The sequence below is a fragment of the Dendrobates tinctorius genome, unplaced genomic scaffold (genome assembly GCF_039654945.1).
Source record: "Dendrobates tinctorius isolate UK_male_01 unplaced genomic scaffold, ASM3965494v1 ptg000181l, whole genome shotgun sequence".
NCBI lineage: Eukaryota > Metazoa > Chordata > Amphibia > Anura > Dendrobatidae > Dendrobates > Dendrobates tinctorius.
The window spans coordinates 4,660,430-4,683,099 of NW_027361848.1; the positions used below are offsets into that span (position 1 = coordinate 4,660,430).

Below are 22,670 nucleotides of genomic sequence, written 5' to 3' on the forward strand. Positions count from 1 at the left end.
GTCTTACAGACGCGTTTGTAAGGGCGTGTTTAGACTATTTCCATCCATCCTCGGTGGTACTTTGAAAAAACACTGGAGGGTGGAGGTGGGAGGGGCCTTTTAACCTCTCTCTGATCCTGTCCCACTATAGGGCAAGGAAGGACGTCCTCCATGGTGCTGTCCTGAGGGACTACAGGAAACAGAATTACCGGTAGGTCTAATTCCCTTTTTTGGACTATGAGCTGCTGGCATCGACATCAGGGGCTTATCTACAGCATTAGATAACGAGTATATACGGTAACTTCCTAGCAAAAAAATGTTTCAAAAATAGTTTTTGTAAAATGGACATGTGGGAAATGTTATTTAATAACTATTTTGTGCGACATGACACTGATTTACGAGCATAAATATTAAGTTTGAAAATTGCAAAAATTTTAAAATGTTCTCTAAATTTCTGTTTTATTTTCCCACAAACGCAAGTCATATCAAGAAATTTTACCACTATCGTAGTAAAGTACTATATGTCATAAGAATACAGTCTCAGATTCAATGGGATTCGATGAAGCGTTCCAGAGTTATGACCTCATAAAGTGACACTGGTCAGAATTGTATATTGGCCTGGTCAGGAAGGTGAAAACAGGCTTCTGGGTGAAGGGATTAATGACCACCAATATGACTTAAAACTGACCTGCAATATAAGAGAATAGCCTCCTCTGGCGGGTGACAATCCAGGAGCTGTCAGCTGTACACTATACTCACTGCATCTGCCCTGTGTTTGCACCAAACATGCCCTTTTAACCCCTTAAATACTACTGTATATAGTAACTACAGCATGTAAATGGCTAACAGAGTGTGATTGCTACCTCTTTTAACTCCATCGGCATCATGATCATGTAGTTATGATGTTTGTGATGGTAATTCATGGCCAAATAATGGCCTTAAAATTTTCCAGCCATAGTGGACTGTTCAGACGTTATAAACATTTAGATGGTAAAAATGTTTTAATTCCTGTCACGTTACTTTGCAGTAATTCCTGAAAAGCACCTGAAGAGTTAATAAACTACCTGAAAGCAATTTTGAATACTGTATGTAGTCGAGTATAAGCTGAGATTTTCAGCCCATTTTTTAAAACTGAAAGTGCCCCCTCTCGGCTTATACTCGAGTCGTAGACCAGTAGGTCGGAGAGGGAGCGCAGCTGTCAGATTATACTCACCCCCTCCTGGTGCGGTCTCTGCAGCCCCTGCTTCTCAGATGGTCTCCGGCGCCACAGCTCTTCCTATGTTCAGCGGTCACGTGGTACCGCTCATTAATGTAATGAATATGCGCATATTCGTTACTTTAATGAACGGTACTATGTGACCGCTGAACACTGGAAGGAGCTGCCGGCATCGGAGAAGCAGGGACTGCAGAGAGGCGCCAGGAGAGGGTGGGAAGGACAGGGAGGAGCATGTGCCATATTCACCTGACCCCGTTCCACTGCCACTCTGTCTTCCGTGTCCTCTGGCTGTGACGTTCAGGTTGGAGGGGGCGATGACGTGGTTAGTGCGCACCCTCTGCCTGAACAGCCACCGCATAGACTCGGAAGACAGCTGTGCGTGGCGGTGGAACGGGGACAGGAGAATTTCGCAGGTGCCGGGTCCCTGAGCCAGCGGCGACACCAGCACCTGGCCCCCATAGCGCTCCGGTGTCCCAGCCTGCTCAGGACACCGGCACCTGGCCCCCAGCGATGAGAGGTGAGTATGTCTTTTTTTTTTTATTATTTTATTCTCAGCTTCAGCATATGGGACATATTTTATGGAGCATCTTATGGGGCCATAACATTTATGGAGCAGCATATGGGGCATATTATTCTATGGAGCATCTTATGGGGCCATTATTAACCTTTGTGCAGCATTATATGGGGCGTATTTTGTATGAAGCATCTTATGGGGCCCATCATGAACTGTATGGAGCATTATAAGGGGCTCCTGATTCAATATGGATTTTCAAAAACATTTAACCTACTGATGTCTCAATTAATTTTACTTTTATTGGTGTCTATTTTTATTTTTGAAATTTACCAGTAGCTGCTGCATTTTCCACCCTAGGCTTATACTCGAGCCAATAAGTTTTCCCAGTTTTTTGTGGCAAAATTAGGGGGGGGCGTTATACTCGGGTCGGCTTATTCTCGAGTATATGTGGTTTGTTTGTGATGTTTTGCTTTATGACCTTTGACTTGTCATGTGCTCGGATTGGCGGGAATTTAAAAAAAAAAAGACAGCATATTAGAACGTGCAGATCTGACAATCCACTTGTAAGGTTTTGCCCTGAGGAAATGGTCCTGCATGACCTCGAAACGTGTTTAGAATTAACCTGTTTGAAATAAAGGTTTGAAGAATATCTTCCGCCATCCATCTTTATCAGCAGCGCAGATTTAGACACGTACACCCAGTTTCACCGTGCTCCCTTGGTGGTTTTCCATTTATAGCCCCATTTTTTCATACTTTTTATTGTTTGTCGTTTATCTGGTTAACCTAAATTTGTGAAACTTTTAAAACTTCCTAATAAAAGTTACATTTTAAGGGGTCTATTTTTGTTTTTTGCTGCCTGTCTGGGAGCCCTACTTACACAAGCAACTCAACAGATGGAGATCCAACTTGAAGTCTCTACATTTTAATTAAAAAAAAATTGTCACTCACTACTAAAGTGGCGTCAATTTCCACAGAGTAGAAACAGTATAATAAGCCTCTGACAAACCTTCAATTCAGCCACAGACAACCCACCACATGGAGACCCGACTTTGAGTCTCCACATATCAAAAAACATTTTGTAGCAGCATCAGGCTCAGAAGACGCCACAAAGATGGCACAGACCTGCAATAATGCAAGACTAATACATGACAATACATGATCAAAACGACACCATTGCCTAGTCTTCCCATTCTGCGACTGGGGTACAAAAGTCATCGGAGATGCTTCATTGGTTCATTTTGATGAAAGTTAGGCGGTCTACACTTTGAGGGGACAATTCGGATGCGCTTATGCGGCAGGACACCACCAGAAGTGAAGACACGTACTGAGAGAGAGCGCTGGCTGACGGGCATGACAAACCCTCCAAGGCGTGACAGGCGAGCTTAGGCCACTCTTCCATTTTTGAAGACCAAAATGTAAAAGGGTCCAAACCTCCTCGATGGAATTGATATTGAGCTCCAGATACTCTGCACCATCCTCTCCAGTGGTTCAGAATGTGTCAGACTTGTACTCTGTTCTGTTGGTGCACAGGCTGGTGTAAAAGTGTTAAATGACAGAAATTGCTTTTGCCACTTACACTGCTGCTACTAATAATGTTTTGGCAATGGCGACTTGACGTTCGCGGGGCTGGATGTCTAGAACTGGGATGCACACTATGTGCCTTACTGCTGTCTTGGGGAAAACTACTCAAGATTTTCTACAAGCTTATTTTGATACATTAGCATGCGTGCATCCCTTTCCGTGGGGGAAGCATCTGGCTAAATTTACTCTTGTACTGTGGGTCTAACAGGGTTTGCAACCCAGTAGTCGGCACTATTTTTCTAGCCATAAGAATACAGGCATCGTGTTACAGATCGTGCAGCAAGAAGGCGCTCGTGTTGGGCGTGTCTATGAGGTTCAAGTCCATGCTGTGTTGGAGGTGGGGTAATACTCAAGGTGGTTTCCTCCATCCTCTCCCGCCAACCACGGACAACAGAGAGAGGATAATTATCCACTTTATCTCCTGACTGTGTGTGTCCATCACCTTGTCGTCCTCAATTTGTTACTTGGCTCCTGCATCTTCACTAACAGTTTGGTACCATGAGCCCCACTTGATTGCTGTAAGCCACCCTCCCATGGCACCCACCTGTGCGACGACAGTCCGGAAATTTGAGATATTGTTATTCCTTCTGCATCCTCCTGCTTCCAACTCTTCCTCTGGGACCATCAGCTCGTCCCGCAGACTATTCAAAGTGTGCTCCAGCATGTCGATGACCAGAATAGTGATGCTGATTACATCATCGCTTACCATCTTACTAGCCATTTTAAAACTGTAGAAGGGTGCAGAGGTCCTTCTCCTGTCCTCACTCCAAGCATGATTTGCACCACGTCTGGACTATGTTGGCCCAGTATATGCAAATGGACTTTCTGCACCAAAGCTCATCGCTGCTGCCACAGCCACTGCAACATGTGCAGAGTGGAATTCCACCGTGTTGGAACATCGCTAATCAAATGGTTAACCGTTCATCCGAAAGACCTTTGTAATGATACAAGTCGATGACCTGCGGGGTGCAATCTTCGGGGAAACACAGCGACCATGCTCTCTGCAGAAGCGCATCCAGTCTGGGATAGTTGCATAGAAATTGCTGTACCACCATGTTGAGGACGTGAGCCATGCAATGTACGTGTGAGGTTCCCATGACGTAGGGCGACCACCAGGTTTGCACCGTTATCGTACGCGGCCTTCCTTGGCTCCAGGTTCAGTAGAGAATGCCAGTGCTATAACTCTGCCTGAATACCTGTCCACAACTCTTGAGCTTTGTGACTGTGATCTCCAAGGCATATTAATTTAAACTCTGCTTAATTGCGGTAAGCCATGAATGCACACGAAAGTGGGGGATATTCTATCTGCACTGTTGGAGCATATAACTGATTTAAGGGAGAAGTTGAGGGCACAAGTTGGAGGCCCTAGAGGAAGTGGAGCAGTGGAGGAACTGTTAAATACAGAGATTTGGCCCACAAGCCTTGGATTTAAAGACTCGTGGAACAAGCCCTTGACTGCCTGCCACCAGAGTCACTCAGTGCGCCCAATCAGTGAGATGTAATGCCCCTGCCCATGTTTGCTCATCCGGCATCAGTGGTGAAATGCACCCTGGCTGACAGATTTTTTTTTTGGGGAATGGGTGATGTCCTCTACATGCTGATGTAGCGCAGGCACAGCTTTCTTAGAGAAGTAATGATGACTGGGCAACTGGTACTGGGGCACTGCGGTGGCCATCATCTTTTTGAAGCCGTCTGTATCCACCAGGTCGAAAGGCAGTATTTCTGGATAAACTACTGGACTGTGAGTGAGGTGCAGGCGGAGATGTTATGGTGGATTGAGATGATGTGACACAAAAGCAGCAGTCGTGTCTACTTCTGTAACAGATGACCGGCTCTCACTCACCCTGACTGTGGTGGGTAAACAGTTGTGTTATCTGTGGTCGGAGACCTGTGTGTGAAGACTTGGAATGGTGACTGAGGAGGAAGATGCAGCATACGGGGTTGATGGTTGACGAAGCCCGCTAGTCCGCATTTTGGCGCAATGAGATTCCCACATGTTGATCACTCATGTATCTGTTCATGCATTTGGCTTTCAAATTTTTGCCTCTACTTATTTTTTTCAAATTTGTCAGGTAACGTGTTGGGTCATTTCTTTGCGGTCTCAAAAAACACCCAGGCTAGGCAAGATTTGCCACCCCTGTGAAATGCACACTTGTGACTGGTGCTGGCCAAAACCAGAGTGGGGCTGAAGATGCAGTGCTTGTTGTGGTTGTATCACTTTGTGTATGTGTGGGAAGCCACAACATAACCTCCTCACAGGGCTGTGGAGTCGGAGTCGGTATAAAATGGACCGACTCCTAAAATATATAATTAATTGGGTACAATAGTTCAATGCAGAATGTGGTGAATTTTTTCATAGGAATTTGGGAAAGTTATGAAATGTCCTATAAATGGCTGTTCTATTCCTGATCTAAGGCTACATATCACAAGTATCGGACACCCGCAGCGGCAGCACAAAAAAACGTATGTTTGCATTGTAAGACGCACCCCTATTTTCCCCCCAAATTTGGGGGGAAAAAAGTGCGTCTTACAAAGCGAAAAATACGGTAATTGTTTTCGATAGCAAAAGCAGATTAGAAATCTGCTCTATCCATTTATCCATATCTGTCTATCCATATCTTATCTGTACCAAAAAGGATGAAAGCCGGGTGGCACACAGGCTAACACTCCTTTTTTTTTTTTTTTTTTTTTTAAAGCACCAGTCAGGTACACCTCATAGCTGCCCAAAAGGATGCCCAGTAACACATCAACATCAATTGATAGTTGGAATAAATATACTGCATTCATCACCACATCTTAAGGTGCAGGCTTTATTTTCAAGTGTAGGGGTGTGCAGTATGAGGTTCTGCAGCAGCTGTGGTGTGTAGTATGAGGTTCTGCGGAACCGTATGAGGCTCTGCCCCCTCCCCAGGTTTGATCCTGGCTACGCCCATATATATATATAGTACAGACCAAAAGTTTAGACACACCTCAAAGAGTTTTCTTTATTTTCATGACTATGAAAATTGTAGATGCACTCTGAAGGCATCAAAACTATGAATTAACACATGTGGAATTATATAATTAACAAAAAAGTGTGAAACAATTGAAAATACTGTGTCTTATATTCTAGGTTCTTCAAAGTAACCACCTTTTGCTTTGATTACTGCTGTGCACACTCTTGGCATTCTCTTGATGAGCTTCAAGAGGTAGTCACCGGAAATGGTTTTCACTTCACAGGTTTGCCCTGTCAGGTTTAATAAGTGGGATTTCTTGCCTTATAAATGGGGTTGGGACCATCAGTTGTGTTGTCCAGAAGTCTGGTGGATACACAGCTGATAGTCCTACTGAATAGACTGTTAGAATTTGTATTATGGCAAGAAAAAAGCACCTAGTAAAGAAAAACGAGTGGCCATCATTACTTTAAGAAATGAAGGTCAGTCAGTCTGAAAAATTGGGAAAACTTTGAAAGTGTCCCCAAGTGCAGTGGCAAAAACCATCAAGCGCTACAAAGAAACTGGCTCACATGAGGACCGCCCAAGGAAAGGAAGACCAAGAGTCACATCTGCTGCGGAGGATAAGTTCATCTGAGTCACCAGCCTCAGAAATCGGAGGTTAACAGCAGCTCAGATTAGAGACCAGGTCAATGCCATACAGAGTTCTAGCAGCAGACACATCTCTACAACAACTGTTAAGAGGAGACTTTGTGCAGCAGGCCTTTATGGTAAAATAGCTGCTAGGAAACCACTGCTAAGGACAGGCAACAAGCAGAAGAGACTTGTTTGGGCTAAAGAACACAAGGAATGGGCATTAGACCAGTGGAAATCTGTACTTTGGTCTGATGAGTCCAAATTTGAGATCTTTGGTTCCAACCACTGTGTCTTTGTGCGACGCAGAAAAGGTGAATGGATGGACTCTACATGCCTGGTTTCCACCGTGAAGCATGGAGGAGGTGGTGTGATGGTGCTTTGCTGGTGACATTGTTGGGGATTTACTCAAAATTGAAGGCATACTGAACCAGCATGGCTACCAAAGCATCTTGCAGCCAGGGCTGTGGAGTCGGTAAGCCAAACCTGCGACTCTGACTCCGACTCCTCAATTTCCCTTACACCGACTCCAACTCCACGACTCCGACTCCCACACATATTGCTTATATTTAAGTGAAAAATTTATTGTAGTACAATGTGAACCTCAGACATTTAATCATTTTTATGATCCAATAATCAAGATATTTAGATAGAACAGAATGGTTTTCATTCTTTTTGGTACAGATACGATATGGATAGACAGATATGGATAAATGGATATATAGATAGAGCAGATTTCTAATCTGCTTTTGCTATTGAAAACATTATCTATGAGCTCAAAAACCTTTCAGGTGATGCAGTTTTTTAAAAAGATGATCAGCTTTTGCAGCTGAAAAACGTATCCTCAAAAAACACAGGAAAAACGCTGTGCGTGAATGTAGCCTTAGATCAGGAATAGAACAGTCATTTATAGGACATTTCATAACTTTCCCAAACTCCTATAAAAAAATATTCAGCACATCCTGCATTGAATTACTGTACCCAACTTATTATATATTTTAGGAGTCGGAGTCGGTCCATTTTATACCGACTCCAACTCCGACTCCACCAAAATGAGCACCGACTCCACGACTCCGACTCCACAGCCCTGCTTGCAGCGGCATGCTATTCCATCCGGTTTGCGTTTAATTGGACCATCCTTTATTTTTCAACAGGACAATGACCCCAAACGCACCTCCAAGCTGTGTAAGGGCTATTTGACCAAGAAGGAGAGTGATGGGGTGCTATGCCAGATGACCTGGCCTCCACAGTCACCAGACCTGAACCCAATCGAGATGGTTTGGGGTGAGCTGGATTGCAGAGTGAAGGCAAAAGGGCCAACAAGTGCCAAGCATCTCTGGGAACTCCTTCAAGACTTGGAAAACCATTCCCGGTGACTACCTCTTGAAGCTCATCAAGAGAATGCCAAGAGTGTGCAAAGCAGTAATCAAAGCAAAAGGTGGCTATTTTGAAGAATCTAGAACATAAGACATATTTTCAGTTGTTTCACGCTTTTTTGTTAATTATATAATTCCACATGTGTTAATTCATAGTTTTGATGCCTTCAGAGTGAATCTACAATTTTCATAGTCATGAAAATAAAGAAAACTCTTTGAATGAGGTGTGTCCAAACTTTTGGTCTGTACTGTATATATGTAATCAATATTATATAGTGTATTGCATATTTACAATTTATTACAGTTTTTTGTGTTCTAAAGTTGTATTCCAACAAATATATATTATGTTCTATCTAAATATCTTGATTATTGTATCATAAAAATGATTAAATGTCTGATGTTCACATTGTACTACAATAAATTTTTCACTTAAATATAAGCAATATATGTGGAGTTGGAGTCGGAGTCGCAGGTTTGGATTACCGACTCCACAGCCCTTCCTCCTCATCTTCCTCCTCCATATTCTCTACTGAGCTACTTAGCTGTGTACCTCTGTGTTCATGCCAAGTGGTATCTACAGTCTCAGTCATCCTTTCTGTTCTCACACTCCTCACCCTGAGAGTCACCCTCCTCTTTCTGCCTTGACACCACAGTACACTCCGTGTGCCTCTGGTATCTGAGTCTCATCTGGATCATCTCCACCCTTAATGGTTAACATCTAGTGACGAGGGACTGGATTCTGCTCGGACCCTACTTGGTCCGGCTCTAGATCAAACATGAAAAAATTTTGGGCATCGGTGCAGATGCTTTCTTCCTCTGGATTCTGTGATTCTTCAGAGTAGACCTCTGATGCCCATGGAATAGAATGTGTGAGCAGCTCTTCAGAATAGCCCATCTGTGGTTCCCCATGGTAGGTGGGGCATTTGGAAATTTTTGACACGGGGAAATAAGGGTGATTGGTGTGCCACCTCTGAGGATTGTATTATGTGATATATTAAAGAGGAGAGGCCATTTGATGCAGCGCTTGCCATCTAATGGAGCACATGCTCTTTATGAGCCTCATCTACAAGGTGTACCGCTGTGCGACTACCAAAAGGAGTCGAGTAGGCCAGCCAGTAACAGATGTTGTCATTTGTATTTGGTTAGGACTAGACTGTTTGTTCAGTTCTTTCATTCACATTAACACCTAACCCACGTCGAACACCAAGCCTATTCACCCTTCCAGCACAACCTCGCTTATTCCCACTCATGTTGTAGCTTTCCACTCTTGTATCCTGCGGTTTCACAACTTTATGCCCACAGCTGTCAGTCACCTGTGATTAAATGAACAATCATCATTTTATTAGTGTGCCTGAACAACACTGTTAAGCCTAACGATTTTTAAGTGAAAATCTGGCCTTCTGACTTGTCACTGAAACCGTTTTAGCGCAAACGATTTGGAGTAGCTAATGGGGCTTCTAGAGACAGTGTTTGCACAATGTTAGATGCTGGAAGATCAATTTCACACAGGACAAGTTCACTTTTAGCTGCACTAGCGTAGGGGTGACCTCTCTGCACCGTGACAGTGAACAAATGGTGCCTGCAAAACAAGATGTCTGCTTTTTATATGGACAGGACTTAGGCAGCCAATCACAGAAGACCTTGTGTCATGACGTTGTTGATGGTTTCTGTGCCCTGATTGGTTGCCGGAATCAACACATACAAAGTTAAATGGAAAAAAAAGTTCTCACCACTCCTGTAATCTCTAAAGATCCTCCTCTTATCGCTCCAAACCCCCTCCCCTCATCAAACACGCCCACCCCGTCTCACCCGCTCATCATACAGCTGCACTATATATCTGTAGCCAAAGTCATACAAAAGCATTAATGCAAACGCAATGATTTACCAAACTGTGACAGACTTTTGCCGGCTTTGAGTGAAAGTGCTTGTGAAAGCTAACACGAATCCGAATGTGCTGCGTTCGTGCTGAATTTGAGATTGGCAAATGTTTTCCAAACATGTTCGCTTATCTCCAGTTATAAGGGTTAAATGTTGAGAAGCAATGTCTCATTTTTCCAACATAATTTACAAAACCATTTTTTTTAGGACCACATCACATTTGAAGTGACTTTGGGTATTTTCTTTCACATAAAATTCTAAAAACTGCAACCCTCAAGGTGTTTAACACCTCATTAAAGAAGTCTATTAACGCTTAAGGTGCTTCACAGGAACTGAAGCAATGTGGAAGAAAAAATATTTAACTTTTTTTTCACAAATTTTACATGGGACCCATTTTTTTCTTTTCAGAAAGGTATCCGGTAAAAATGAACCCCAATAATTATTGTGCACTTTCTCCTGAGTACGCAGATACCCCATGTGTGGAGAAAGACCACTGTTTGGGCGCACGGCAAGGCTCGGAAGGGAAGGAGTACTGTTTGACTTTTTGAACGTAAAATTGGCTGGAATCGAGAGCAGGCCCCATGTCACATTTGGAGAGCCCCTGATGTGCCTAAACAGTGGAATCCTCCCTCAAGTAACACAAATTTGGAAACTAGACCCCTTAGGGAACTTATCTAGATTTGTAGTGAGAACCTTGAACCTCGAGATGCTTTACAGAAGTTTATAACATAGAGCTAAGAAAATTTTTTAAAAATCTGTTTTTCCCTGCAAAACCTTTCACTCAGCCCCCAAACTTCAGTTTACAGATGACAGACCTGAATGGGGACTTGCTTTTTTATGGATTGAATTGAAGCTTTTATTTGGAATATTTTACATAACATTTTGGATCACATTTTCCCTGCGCTCTACACTGAGCGCTTACTTTGGATTTTCATCTAAAACTCCAAGTGACCAATGAAATCCCCGAGGGATTCAATCACCATAGTGAGGCAACAGAGTTACTCTGGTGTCTGTCTGGCCTCTGTTCAGAGGAATCCTTCTTTTCAAAAGTACACACAACCACATGGTGGACCACGTTTTTATGTTCACCTAAAAAGACGGACACATCTGGATCATAGGCTAGATGGTGTCTACAGTGCCTACATCTGCCTTATTGGGGGTTCCATCTGTATCATGTATCTCAGAGATTTACACGGAAACGCCAGTGTCAGCGCTCAGCGCAGGATAAGTGTGCTTTGAACCTTACTGCGAACTCTGGGAGGCGGAATGAGCAAATTCATAGCAGATTGGCTTTATATTTTTATTCTGTTCCCCATGCGGTATAAGTGAGTAGACAACTTTATTGTTCTGGTCGGTGCGTTTACGGCGATTCCAGATTTATTTCAGGTTTTTATGTTTGGCTGCTGTCGCACTAAAAGATGCTTTTTATGGCAAAAACTTTTTGTATCCCCATATTGTGAGCTCTAATTTTTCCATTTTTTTTACCGACAATTGTGTAAGGCTAGTTTCACATATGCGCTTTTGAGCGCAGCGACGGCCTGCGCACGGCCGCCGCTAAGCCCCGTCCCCTGCCGCGCCTCCGCTGGTAGCTCCGCCTACCGGCGCATGGTGCTGCATGCGTCCTGCGTCCCCTATCTTTATCACTGGGGGAGCAGGCCGTGCGCAGTATGCGTTTGGCGGCGCATGCGTCCTTTTCATGGTGCGCCGACCAGCGCCAAACGCAACCTGCTGCAGTTTGGTTGCGCTCGGCGCACCGTGAAAAGGACGCATGCGCCGCCAAACGCATACTGCGCACGGCCTGCGCCCCCAGAGATAAAGATAGGGGACGCATGCAGCCTCATGCGCCGGTAGGCGGAGCTACGAGTGGAGGCGAGGCTTAGCGGCGGCCGTGCGCAGGCCATCGCTGCGCTCAAAAGCGCAAATGTGAAACTAGCCTAAGTGCTTGTTTTTTTTTTGCTGATTGAGTTGACGTTTTTATTGGTACCATTTTCGGTCAACACTTTTTGATCGCTTTCTATTCCAATTTTTGTGGAGGCAGAATGAACAAAAACCAGCAATTCAGGAATTGTTTTTTTCCCGTTCTGTATGTGGTAAAATTGATAAGGCAGCGTTATTCTTCGGGTCAGTTTGATTGCAACGATACCCCATTTATATAGTTTTTTATATATTTTAGCATTTTTACACAATAAAAACTTCTACAGAAAAAATAATAAATTTTGCATTGCTTTAGTCTGAGCGTTATAACTATTTTTACGCTGACAGCTCTATGGCAGATTGTTTTTTTGCGGGAGAAAATGTAATTTCCAGCTATACCATTTTTACTTACATTTTTTTGATCACATATATTTTTGTAAATACCTTATGTTGCCATATTTGCCTGTGAGTGACACTACCGCTGTTCACTCAGTCCTGATCACGTGAACCCCGGCTGCAACCACCGTTGAAATCCAGTAAAGTAATGTCAATTTATGGACTCTGGAATCACCGAGGCATGATCCAGTCACACGCGCTCCCCCTGATTGACTGGGCTGTGTCATAGGCGGGATTTCTATTCCTACTCAGGCTTTCTCCTTATATTGGGTACCCAAACTATGAATTAGAGAGACAGACTGCTCATTGTCTTTCCAAATAGTCTCTAAAGTTTATTGAAAGGGTGATCTTTTATAGTCCAAGATCAAAGGGAAATGAGGCATTACACAATAATTGGCAGAAATATGAGTTATAGAATAGGTTGTCAAACACATCCTGAGCCGCAAGAGAGATTACATAATAGAATGTGGGGGGAACTTTCCATATATCAGTGTGACCCAGTTCAAAATTTGACATTCAGAGGAAGTATTGGGCTGAATCCACAACTTGGAAACAACAATATGTTCTTGACCAATTTCTGGGAAATGTAAGAAAAACCATCAGGCCATAAAAATATCGGCACGTAGACAGATAACTGAAACCTAGGCCATTCTTGCATAACACTATTTTGTTGTATTTTATTGAATTTAGAGAACAGAAATTAACTATTTCTTTCACAGGCTGTGGGCGGGGGAACTATGTACTGTAGCCCATGCAGAAAAGAAAAAATGAGGGTGGCACTCACTGTCCCATAAAATCCAGTTTATTGAAGCAGTCTAAAACATCCACGGCAGGGGAGTCACGTGGTATGTAATTGACGGCCGTTTCGTGCAACTGTGCTTCTATGGCTCCTGGAGGAGAAAGGAAGTGACGAGGTCCAATATACCTGAAACAGGTAAAGGCCCTCCCCCTTTCCTGACGTCCTCCCATTAAAGATGAATGAACACTCGCCCACCTATTAAAATAGAACAACTTGAAATATTACAAACCACACAATTGTTTAAAAATTGGCAAAACATGATGCGCACTTTAACAGCAAGCAAAGCTACATCGTAGCAAGGTTACAGGAACACGGTCATGTCGATTCTGTCATTGGAACCCATAACATCCAACGCGCTTATGCGCTTGATCCACCTTGCCTCTCTTCTGAGAAGCCTGTAGAGATCACCTCCCTGGGAAGGTAAAACTACCTTTTCTAATCCCGCAAATCGTAATGCCTCTGGATTCCCTCTATGGTGTTCCCTTATATGATTAATTAACCATGGAACTCCTTTGCACGAATGGATTGAATTAAAATGCTCACGGTACCTAACAAATAATGGCCTGATCATTTTACCAATATAGAAAAGTTCACAAAGGGAAAATACAACATGTACAATATAATTAGTCCTGCAGGAGAGAAAATCTCGTACCTGATGCAAAACAGACCCAACTTTGATGGAACATCCTGTGATATGAAAGGAGCAGAAGGTGGAACATGCACACTCGCGCTGAAAGTTAAGGGTTTCAGTGATTGAATCGACACTTCCGTAACCTTGTTACAACGCAACTTTGCTGTTAAAGTGCGTGTTATGTTTTGCTCATTTTTTAGCAGTTGTGTGTTTTGTAATATTTCAAGTTCTATTTTAATAGGCGGATGTGTCCATTCACCTTTAATGGGAGGACGTCAGAAAATGGTTAGGGACTTTACCTGTTACAGGTATATGGACCTTCGTCACTTCTTCTCCAGGACCCGTTGAAGTGCAGTTGCGCGAAACGGCTGTCGCCCATTACATACCACATGTGCCTCCCCTGCCGAGGATGTTTTAGACTGTTTCAATAAACTGAATTTTATGGGACGGTGAGTGCCACCCTTATTTTTTCTTTCTTGCATGGACTGTTGGTGTTCTTTCTGGGTCGGCATTCAAGGGTTCAGGCACAGATGCCTACAGCGTGAATGATCCCGGAGCCGGGTGCTTTGGCATAGGTGGTGCCGCAGGTGCGGATTGTCTTTTTCTGCTTGTGGACTGATATAGTACAGTATGCAGCGCACGCTTATGGGGCTCTGCCAAATAAAGCAGAGGAGAATGGGAAATCTTCTACAGCACATTTTGAATACTGGGCTTTGATGTGCGGTGAAACACCACCCACAGCCCAGTTAATCGGAGGGGAAAGAGTGCAACTGGGACTTGCCTCAGTGATGCAAGGGAGTCCGGAAGTTGACGTGACCTCACCGGATGTCAGCGCCAGCTGCAGCCCGGGGTCCAGATGATCGGGGCTGAGTGAGCAGTGATAGGTGCCACTCACAGGTAATTATGTCCCCTTAAGGTATTTCCAAAAATACTTATTTAAAAGGTTTAAATTGGTGGGTACAATATACATTGTAGTGGACCACCTCTTTAATAAACTTCTTGAATGTGGTTTGAAGGGTTTTGTTTTTAAAATGGTGTCACATTTGGGTATTTTCTGGGACATAGGCCCTCAGTAACTTCAAATGTGATAGGTCCCTAAACGAAGTTGATTTTGTTGGAAAAATAAAAAATTGCTGATTAAACGTTTAATTCCTTTAACGTAACTATAAAGATTTCTTTAATAAAATTCTAATGTAAAATAAACGTGATAAAGGTTATCTATTTTGTGTGACAGAACTGTCTGGTTTAAGGGCATAAAAGTCCAAAGTTTAAAAATAATGACCTTTTCACAATTTTTGTTAAATTTTCAATATTTTCATAAATAACCTCAAATCATATAGACAAAAATTTTCCACTAAAATGAACATATCCTTCAAAGTGACGCTGGTCAGAATTGTTACATTTTGCCTGGATAGGAAGGTAAGAACAGGCTTGGGTGAGGATGAAGAGGTTTGTTCACTTTTGAACTTTTTTTTTTTCCTTTCTTAGCTTTAATTGCATATATTTAAAAAAAAAAAAAAATCATTTTGGCAATTGTGTTGTCTTGTACATACTTTTCGGCATGTGGCGTGGTGTGAGCTTGCTAGGATTAATTTAACTCCTCTCACTCAATCCAGCACTCAACCTCTGTTTCCGGCTGTAAAGTGTTTTAGTCAATCAAAAGGTGTCACACTCTTAAAGGGTATAGGTTGTTTACATTATGCAAAAATCAAACTAATTAAAGATTTTAAGCTTTATTATACAAATTGACTCTTCCAAGAGGAAGAGGACTAGAACTCTAGTGCCACCTATTGGAAGTAGCAATCCTAAAAGTCAATGTCGACCCTTTAAAGAGCCTTGTGACATGACTTAGGATAGAAGCCAAACCAGAATCTCAGTTTGCAGACACTGTTTCGGGGTACTGCCCCTCGTCAGTGCAAAGTGTGAGATTTGGTTTGGCTGTGTGAGAGATGTCTGACCGGGATCCTAGTAGTTTTCAAGTCTCCTCATCTCGGCATGCTAAACATGTCAATCTCCACATGGAGAAACAATAGCTCTTGGATCCAAGCTATAATATGCAAATATACGGTGCTTACAATAAGAAATAAAAAGATGTTAAAAACCATTATAAAATAAAACCTGAGAAATGACAGAACTACCTAAACGTTTTCGTCTACAGTTATCTTCTGTTTTCCTGACGAGAAGAGAAATTGTGGATTTCATCAGCATATGCTGCCCTCACATGTGAACCACTTCTTTGTGCCACCCAGCTTTCTTATTTACACCCCATTTGCTAGCTCTTTAAGGCTTCAGGAACTGAGCTGCCATGTTTGACACCTCAAGTATTTTCCCGGGGCACCCCCCCTTGGTTCTCAGTTCCTGCAATAAGAGCAAGCAGATGTACTCTCCTGTGTGTGCAGAGACAGTATGTGTGTAACTATTTAGCATTAACTAGTTATTGTATAGTTTCCCTTACAATTACATATTTCCTTCACAGGTTTCATTAAAAAAAAGTCCCCCGTTTGCCACCTATGGCCTCTGTATTACACTGTCTGTTGGTGGCTGCAAAATGAGTTACCGGGGTTTGTCATATTACAATATCTTTACAGATGTGTTGAGGACATGATTTTGTGGCACATACTATTAAAGATATGACTGGTTCTCCTCCTGCTCTTGTTAATTCCGCTTTCCTCACAGACTGCATAGCTCTCCTGTCCAAACAATGGCTGCTGGTGGAGTGGAAGAACATGTGACCAGACCTGTTCATCAACTTTTTCCAATTGAAAACCTTACATGAGAAAACTGGTTTTCTATTGGAGGATTCTGATGGACAGTTCTGGTCACATATTCCTTTACCAGCAGCTATTTTGTGACAGGCAGGTGACATTAGATGTATGTTTAGTGTCAGTAAGGAGTCCATGCCCTTGTGTGACACCTACAAAATGTATTTGCTGTTGTAAACATTTGTCCATTTTTCTCTTTCTTTACAGAGTGAATTTGATGATCAGGCAGGAAGTGAAATGATGATCCTAAGAGGCCATTGTGGGCCAGTTTATAGTACACGTTTCCTGTCTAAGAATGCAGGCCTTTTGTCATGCTCGGAGGATGCTTCCATTCGTTACTGGGATTTGAATAGTTTTACTAACACAGTCCTTTACCAGGGTCATGCATACCCAATATGGGATCTTGATGTAAGCACTTGTAATTTGTTTTTTGCCAGTGGTTCTCATGATCGCACAGCCAGACTTTGGTCATTTGAACGAACATTCCCTATACGCATATATTCTGGACATTTAGCTGATGTGGATTGTATAAAGTTCCATCCCAATTCCAATTACCTTGCCACAGGGTCTACAGACAAAACTGTTCGTTTGTGGAGCAGTCAGCAAGGAAACTCTGTCAGACTTTTTACTGGCCATCGAGGACCTGTGTTGGCTCTTGCTTTTTCCCCTAATGGAAGGTACTTGGCTTCTGCTGGTGAGGACCATCGACTCAAATTATGGGATCTGGCATCAGGCACACTTTATAAGGAACTTCGAGGACATACTGACAATGTCAACAGTCTTGCCTTTAGCCCAGATAGTACTTTAATTGCCTCTGCGTCGATGGACAACTCTGTTCGTTTATGGGATATTAGAAATACACATTGCAATTCTCTTTCTGACGGCTCTTCCAGTGAATCAATTGGTGTTTACACAGGACAGACAAATAATCTTTTGAGTGTACAATTCATGGCTTGTAATTTGCTAATGGTAATTGGCACAGCACATTGTCATTAGTGTAGGTTTTTTTCTTTAAGTTAGAAAATATGCATGAAAATGTGTAGAAATCCCCCCCCCACCGCCAAAAATACGAAACAGTATGTATGTTTGTGTGTGTGTATATGTGTGTGTGTATATATATATATATATATATGTATGTACACATGCATATACATAACATATGCCTGAGAGGTATTGTGCTGACTGATATGCTAAATAAAGTGATCTAAACAAAATGGTGGTATATTAGTAGAAAGTAAAAGATGGGTGTAAAAACCTTTTTGCCACATAATGGGTGGAATACACTGATCACCTCTAGTATGATGTTTAAAGCCCTTGCTAATTATCATTAGTCTGTTACAGCGATAATTATGATTACTGCTTAGTTTTCGCACACTGACTGTGCAAGGGTCTTTACTAATTTTGGCATACAAAATAAATGAACCTAAGGCTATGTGCCCACGTAGCGTTTTGTTCCGGACACTAAAAAACGGACTCCTTCCCAGAAATTGCGCGTTTTTTTCTGCGCGATTTCACCGCGATTATGTTCGCGATTTTCGCGTGCGATATTCAAGCACTTAACAAGCGATTTGAAGCATCGCTTGGAAAGTGGTTGACAGGTTGGTCACACTCGTCAAACAGTGTTTGACAAGTGTGACCAGGTTTTTACAATTGAGGCCGCCTATGCGGCATCAATAGTAAAAGATAGAATGTTAAAATGCTAAAAAAAATAAAAAAATCGGGGTGTATTTACCTTCCGGCGTCACGCGCTGCATTCCTGGCCTCAGCGTTCCCAGCGATGCCTTGCGAGACCTGTGATGACGTTGGTCTCGCGTTGCTATAGCGATCTCGCGAGACCACATCATCACAGGACCGTGCCGCAAGGCATTACTGGGAACGCTGAGGCCGGGAATGCAGCGCGTGACACCGGAAGGTAAATATACCCCGATTTTTTATTTTTTATAATTTTTTTTTTACAGGGGTATGGTACCCAGGGCCTGGAGGACAGTCTCCTCTCCTCCACACCGTGGGTACCAACCGCACATGAGACGCTTTACTTCCCGCATGGTGGGCATAGCCACATGCGGGAAGTAAGCGATTCTCATGCATTCCTATGGGTGCGGAATCGCGGCAATGCTTTGCGATTCCGCACAAAAGAATGACCATGCTGCGATTTTTTTCCGCGATGCGATTCCGCCACGGAAAAAAGCGCAGCATTAGCACAGCATGTGCGGAATGCCATAGGAATGCATGGGGGGCGTTCTGTACACGATTTTTCAACGTTTTCGCAGCGTTTTCGTGCCGAAAATTGCTGCAAAAACGCTTAAAAATCGCTACGTGGGCACACAGCCTAAAAATCATAAATGTATACATTTAAACAGCAAAAACTGCTTCGTACAGTATGCGGTAACATTGAGTTAGTGCAAAATGAGATCTTTCTCTTTCAGCGCAATGTGAGTAAATGTGAATAATTTGTAGAAGTACATTAAAGGTACAGAATTGGATATATTATATAATTGGATATATTATTAACCTCTTAGTGACGGCCACAATTTTTTAAATCTGACCAGTGTCACTTTGTGGTAATAACTCTGGAATACTTCAACATATCCCAGTAATTTGAAGATTGTTTTTTCATGACACATTATACTTTATGATAATAAAAAATTTAGGTCAATATGTTTTGTTTATAAGAAACATCAGAAATTTGACCAAAATGTAAAGAGTTACAATTTTCAAACTTTGAATATTTATCCCTTTAATCCAGATAGACATACCATACAAAACATTAGTAACATTTCCCTCATGTCTGCTTTAAATCAGAACCATTTGTACAATGTTATTTTATTTTGTTAGCATTTTAGGAGGTTTAAAAATGTAGCAGCAATTTTTCCTTTTTCCAATGAAATTTGCAAAATTATTATTTTTTTTTAGGAAATATCCAGATTTGAAGCCACTTTGGGGGTCATATATATTGGAAATTCCTCAAGTGATACCATTTTAAAAACATCACCCCTTGACATGTTGAAAACTGCTGTCAACCCTTCAGGTGATTTTCAGGAATGCAGTGACATGACAGGAATGAAAAAGTGTATTTTTACCACCTAAATGTCGCTAACTTCTGAACAAGTATGCTATGCCGACATTCTGTAACAAGAATTATCTCTTCATGTTACAGAAAGAGAAGAAATTCGAAGTGCACCTGAAGAAACAGGAATGGAGACATGTGACCCAGAGAAGCAGGAGGATCAGGAGGCAGTCAGCACCCATACTGCTCAGAAACCAGTACCAGGCTCTCACGCAGGAAAACGATGAAGAAATACATCAGGATAAGACTTTGCCAACAAACAGCAACCTTGTACGCCTTCAGAGTCCTCCTGGATGGAGAAAGAAAAATGTTGTGAAGAAGAAACGGAGAGTGGTGGTCATGGGGGATTCCCTGTTGAGAGGAACAGAGGCCGCTATCTGCAGACCGGATATAACTTCAAGAGAAATGTGCTGTCTTCCAGGTGCAAAAATTAAAGATGTGTCTGACAGGATATCAGGACTCTTCAGACCTACAGATGACTACCCATTCCTGCTACTACATGTGGGGACAAATGACACCGCAAGAAACGACCTGGAAACCATCTGCAGAGACTTTGAAGACTTAGGCAAGAAAGTGAAAGAACTGGGAGCACATGTGGTCTTCTCTTCCATCCTCCCAGTGGATGGCCATGGAACAAGGAGGTGGAATAAGATTCTGCAGGTGAACAACTGGCTACGTCGATGGTGCCGTCAGCAACGATTTGGATTTCTGGATCACGGAGTGAACTACTTATACGATGGACTACTTGCTAGAGATGGGGTGCACCTTACGAAGACTGGAAAGCAGGTATTTGGAAGTCGCCTTGCTACACTTGTAAGGAGAGCTTTAAACTAGAACAACATGGGAAGGGAAGCAAAAGACCAGAAAAAGCCATACACCTGACAAATGCTACTGAGAACTCTGCTATTAGAAGTGGAAAGGAAGAACAAAGACGAAAGAATCTAATTAAAAAAAATATTGGAGAAAGAGAAACCAATCACAAACTAAAATGTTTCTATACTAATGCACAAAGCATGGGCAACAAACAAGGAGAATTGGAACTACTAACACAGGAAAAGAAATATGATGTCATTGGAATCACTGAAACTTGGTGGGACAATACACATGATTGGAATACAAGACTAGAAGGATACAACTTATTTGCAAGAAACAGACTTGATAAACGAGGAGGGGGTGTCGCATTGTATGTTAGAAATGCGTATATCTGCACAGAGATTGAAGCTTCAGAGACTGGGAGTTCTGTGGAAACTGTTTGGGTAAGAATACAAGGACAGAACAATGGAAAGGACACCATTGTAGGCATTTACTACAGGCCGCCTGTGCAAGCTGAAGATATGGATGAACTCTTTATGCATCAAATGGCCAAGTTCTCCAAAAAATATGACATAGTTGTCATGGGAGATTTCAACTATCCAGACATTTGTTGGGAATCTCTCTCAGGCAAAACTAACAGGTCAAGGAAATTCTTATCCTCTCTTGCTGACAACTTTATCTTCCAAAAGGTAAAGGAGAAAACAAGGGGAACTGCTACCTTGGATCTAATCCTTATAAACAGGGAGGAAATGGTTGAGGAGGTAAAAGTGGCTGGGACCCTAGGAGGTAGCGACCATGCTATTTTAGAATTTTGGATAACTAGAGGCGGAAGACCTGTGAAGACTCAGACGTCAAGGTTAGATTTCAGAAAGGCAGATTTTAAGGGATTCAGAAAGAGAATTGGAGGGATCCAATGGCTGGATATCCTTAAAGACAAAAATGTCCAGGAAGGATGGGAAATCTTGAAAAATGAAATTCTCAAAGCACAGTTGTTAACAATTCCGAAAAGAGGGAAGAATAGGAAGCATTTAAGGAAACCAGGATGGATGAACACAGAACTTAAGCACATGCTAAAAAGGAAGCAAAAAATGTTTATAAAATGGAAAGAAGGAGGCATATCTAAAGAAGAATATAATGCTGTCTGCAGAACCTGCAAGGCACAAATCAGATTATCTAAAGCTGAAAATGAATTGAGGCTTGCAAGAGATGTCAAAAGCAATAATAAAGGATTTTGGGGATATGTCAAAAGTAAAAGAAAAGTCAAAGATGCTATAGGATTTTTACAGGATGAAAATGATGAAATGGTAAGACAGGATGTTGAGAAGGCTGAACTTTTAAATTCCTATTTTGCATCTGTTTTCTCTCAGAAAGGAAATGTAACATCAACTGTTATTCACTGTCCTATTAAGGGAATAGAAGAATCCAGGATATCTATAAACAGAAAGATAGTGAGGAAACACTTAGCTAACCTAAATGTATTCAAGTCTCCAGGTCCAGATGAATTACACCCCAGAGTACTGAAGGAGATAGCAGAAGAAATTTTTGAACCCCTCTCCATAATCTTTGAAAATTCTTGGAGAACAGAAGTGCCAGAAGACTGGAGAAGAGCAAATGTTCCTATCTTCAAAAAGGGGAAGAAGGTGGACCCAGGCAACTATAGGCCGGTGAGTCTGACTTCTATACCAGGAAAGATCTTTGAACAAATTATTAAACAACATGTATGTCAATACCTGGATAAGAATGAAGTGATTAAACAGAGTCAGCATGGGTTTGTAACTAATAAGTCATGTCAGACTAATTTAATTTCCTTCTATGATGGTATTACTGATTGGGTGGATCAAGGAAATGCTGTAGATATAGTATATCTTGACTTCAGCAAAGCATTTGACAAAGTCTCATACAATCCTTATTGAAAAAATGACTAAGTATGGAATGGACAAGGCAACTGTTAGGTGGATTCATAACTGGCTTAGTGATCGGACCCAAAGAGTGGTCGTAAATGGCTGCACATCCAGTTGGAAGAATGTCTCAAGTGGGGTACCACAGGGCTCTGTCCTGGGCCCTGTATTGTTCAACATCTTTATCAACGATTTAGATGAAGGAATTGAGGGTAAACTTATTAAATTTGCTGATGACACAAAGCTAGGAGGGATAGCTAATACTAGAGAAGAGAGAGAG

At 42.2% G+C, this 22,670-nt stretch overlaps 1 protein-coding gene across 5 annotated transcripts in view; it reads left to right on the plus strand.

Annotated features, from left to right (window-relative positions):
* Positions 1–19,099, plus strand: part of TAF5L (TATA-box binding protein associated factor 5 like) — a 129,521-nt gene extending 110,422 nt beyond the window's left edge. For all 5 annotated transcript variants that reach the window (XM_073551848.1, XM_073551845.1, XM_073551844.1 and 2 more), the window contains one exon: positions 16,820–19,099. In XM_073551848.1, coding sequence (XP_073407949.1) covers positions 16,820–17,608 — 789 coding nt within the window. In that variant the 3' untranslated portion in view covers positions 17,609–19,099. The remainder of the gene's footprint in view (positions 1–16,819) is intronic.
* Positions 19,100–22,670: the final 3,571 nt, after the last annotated feature.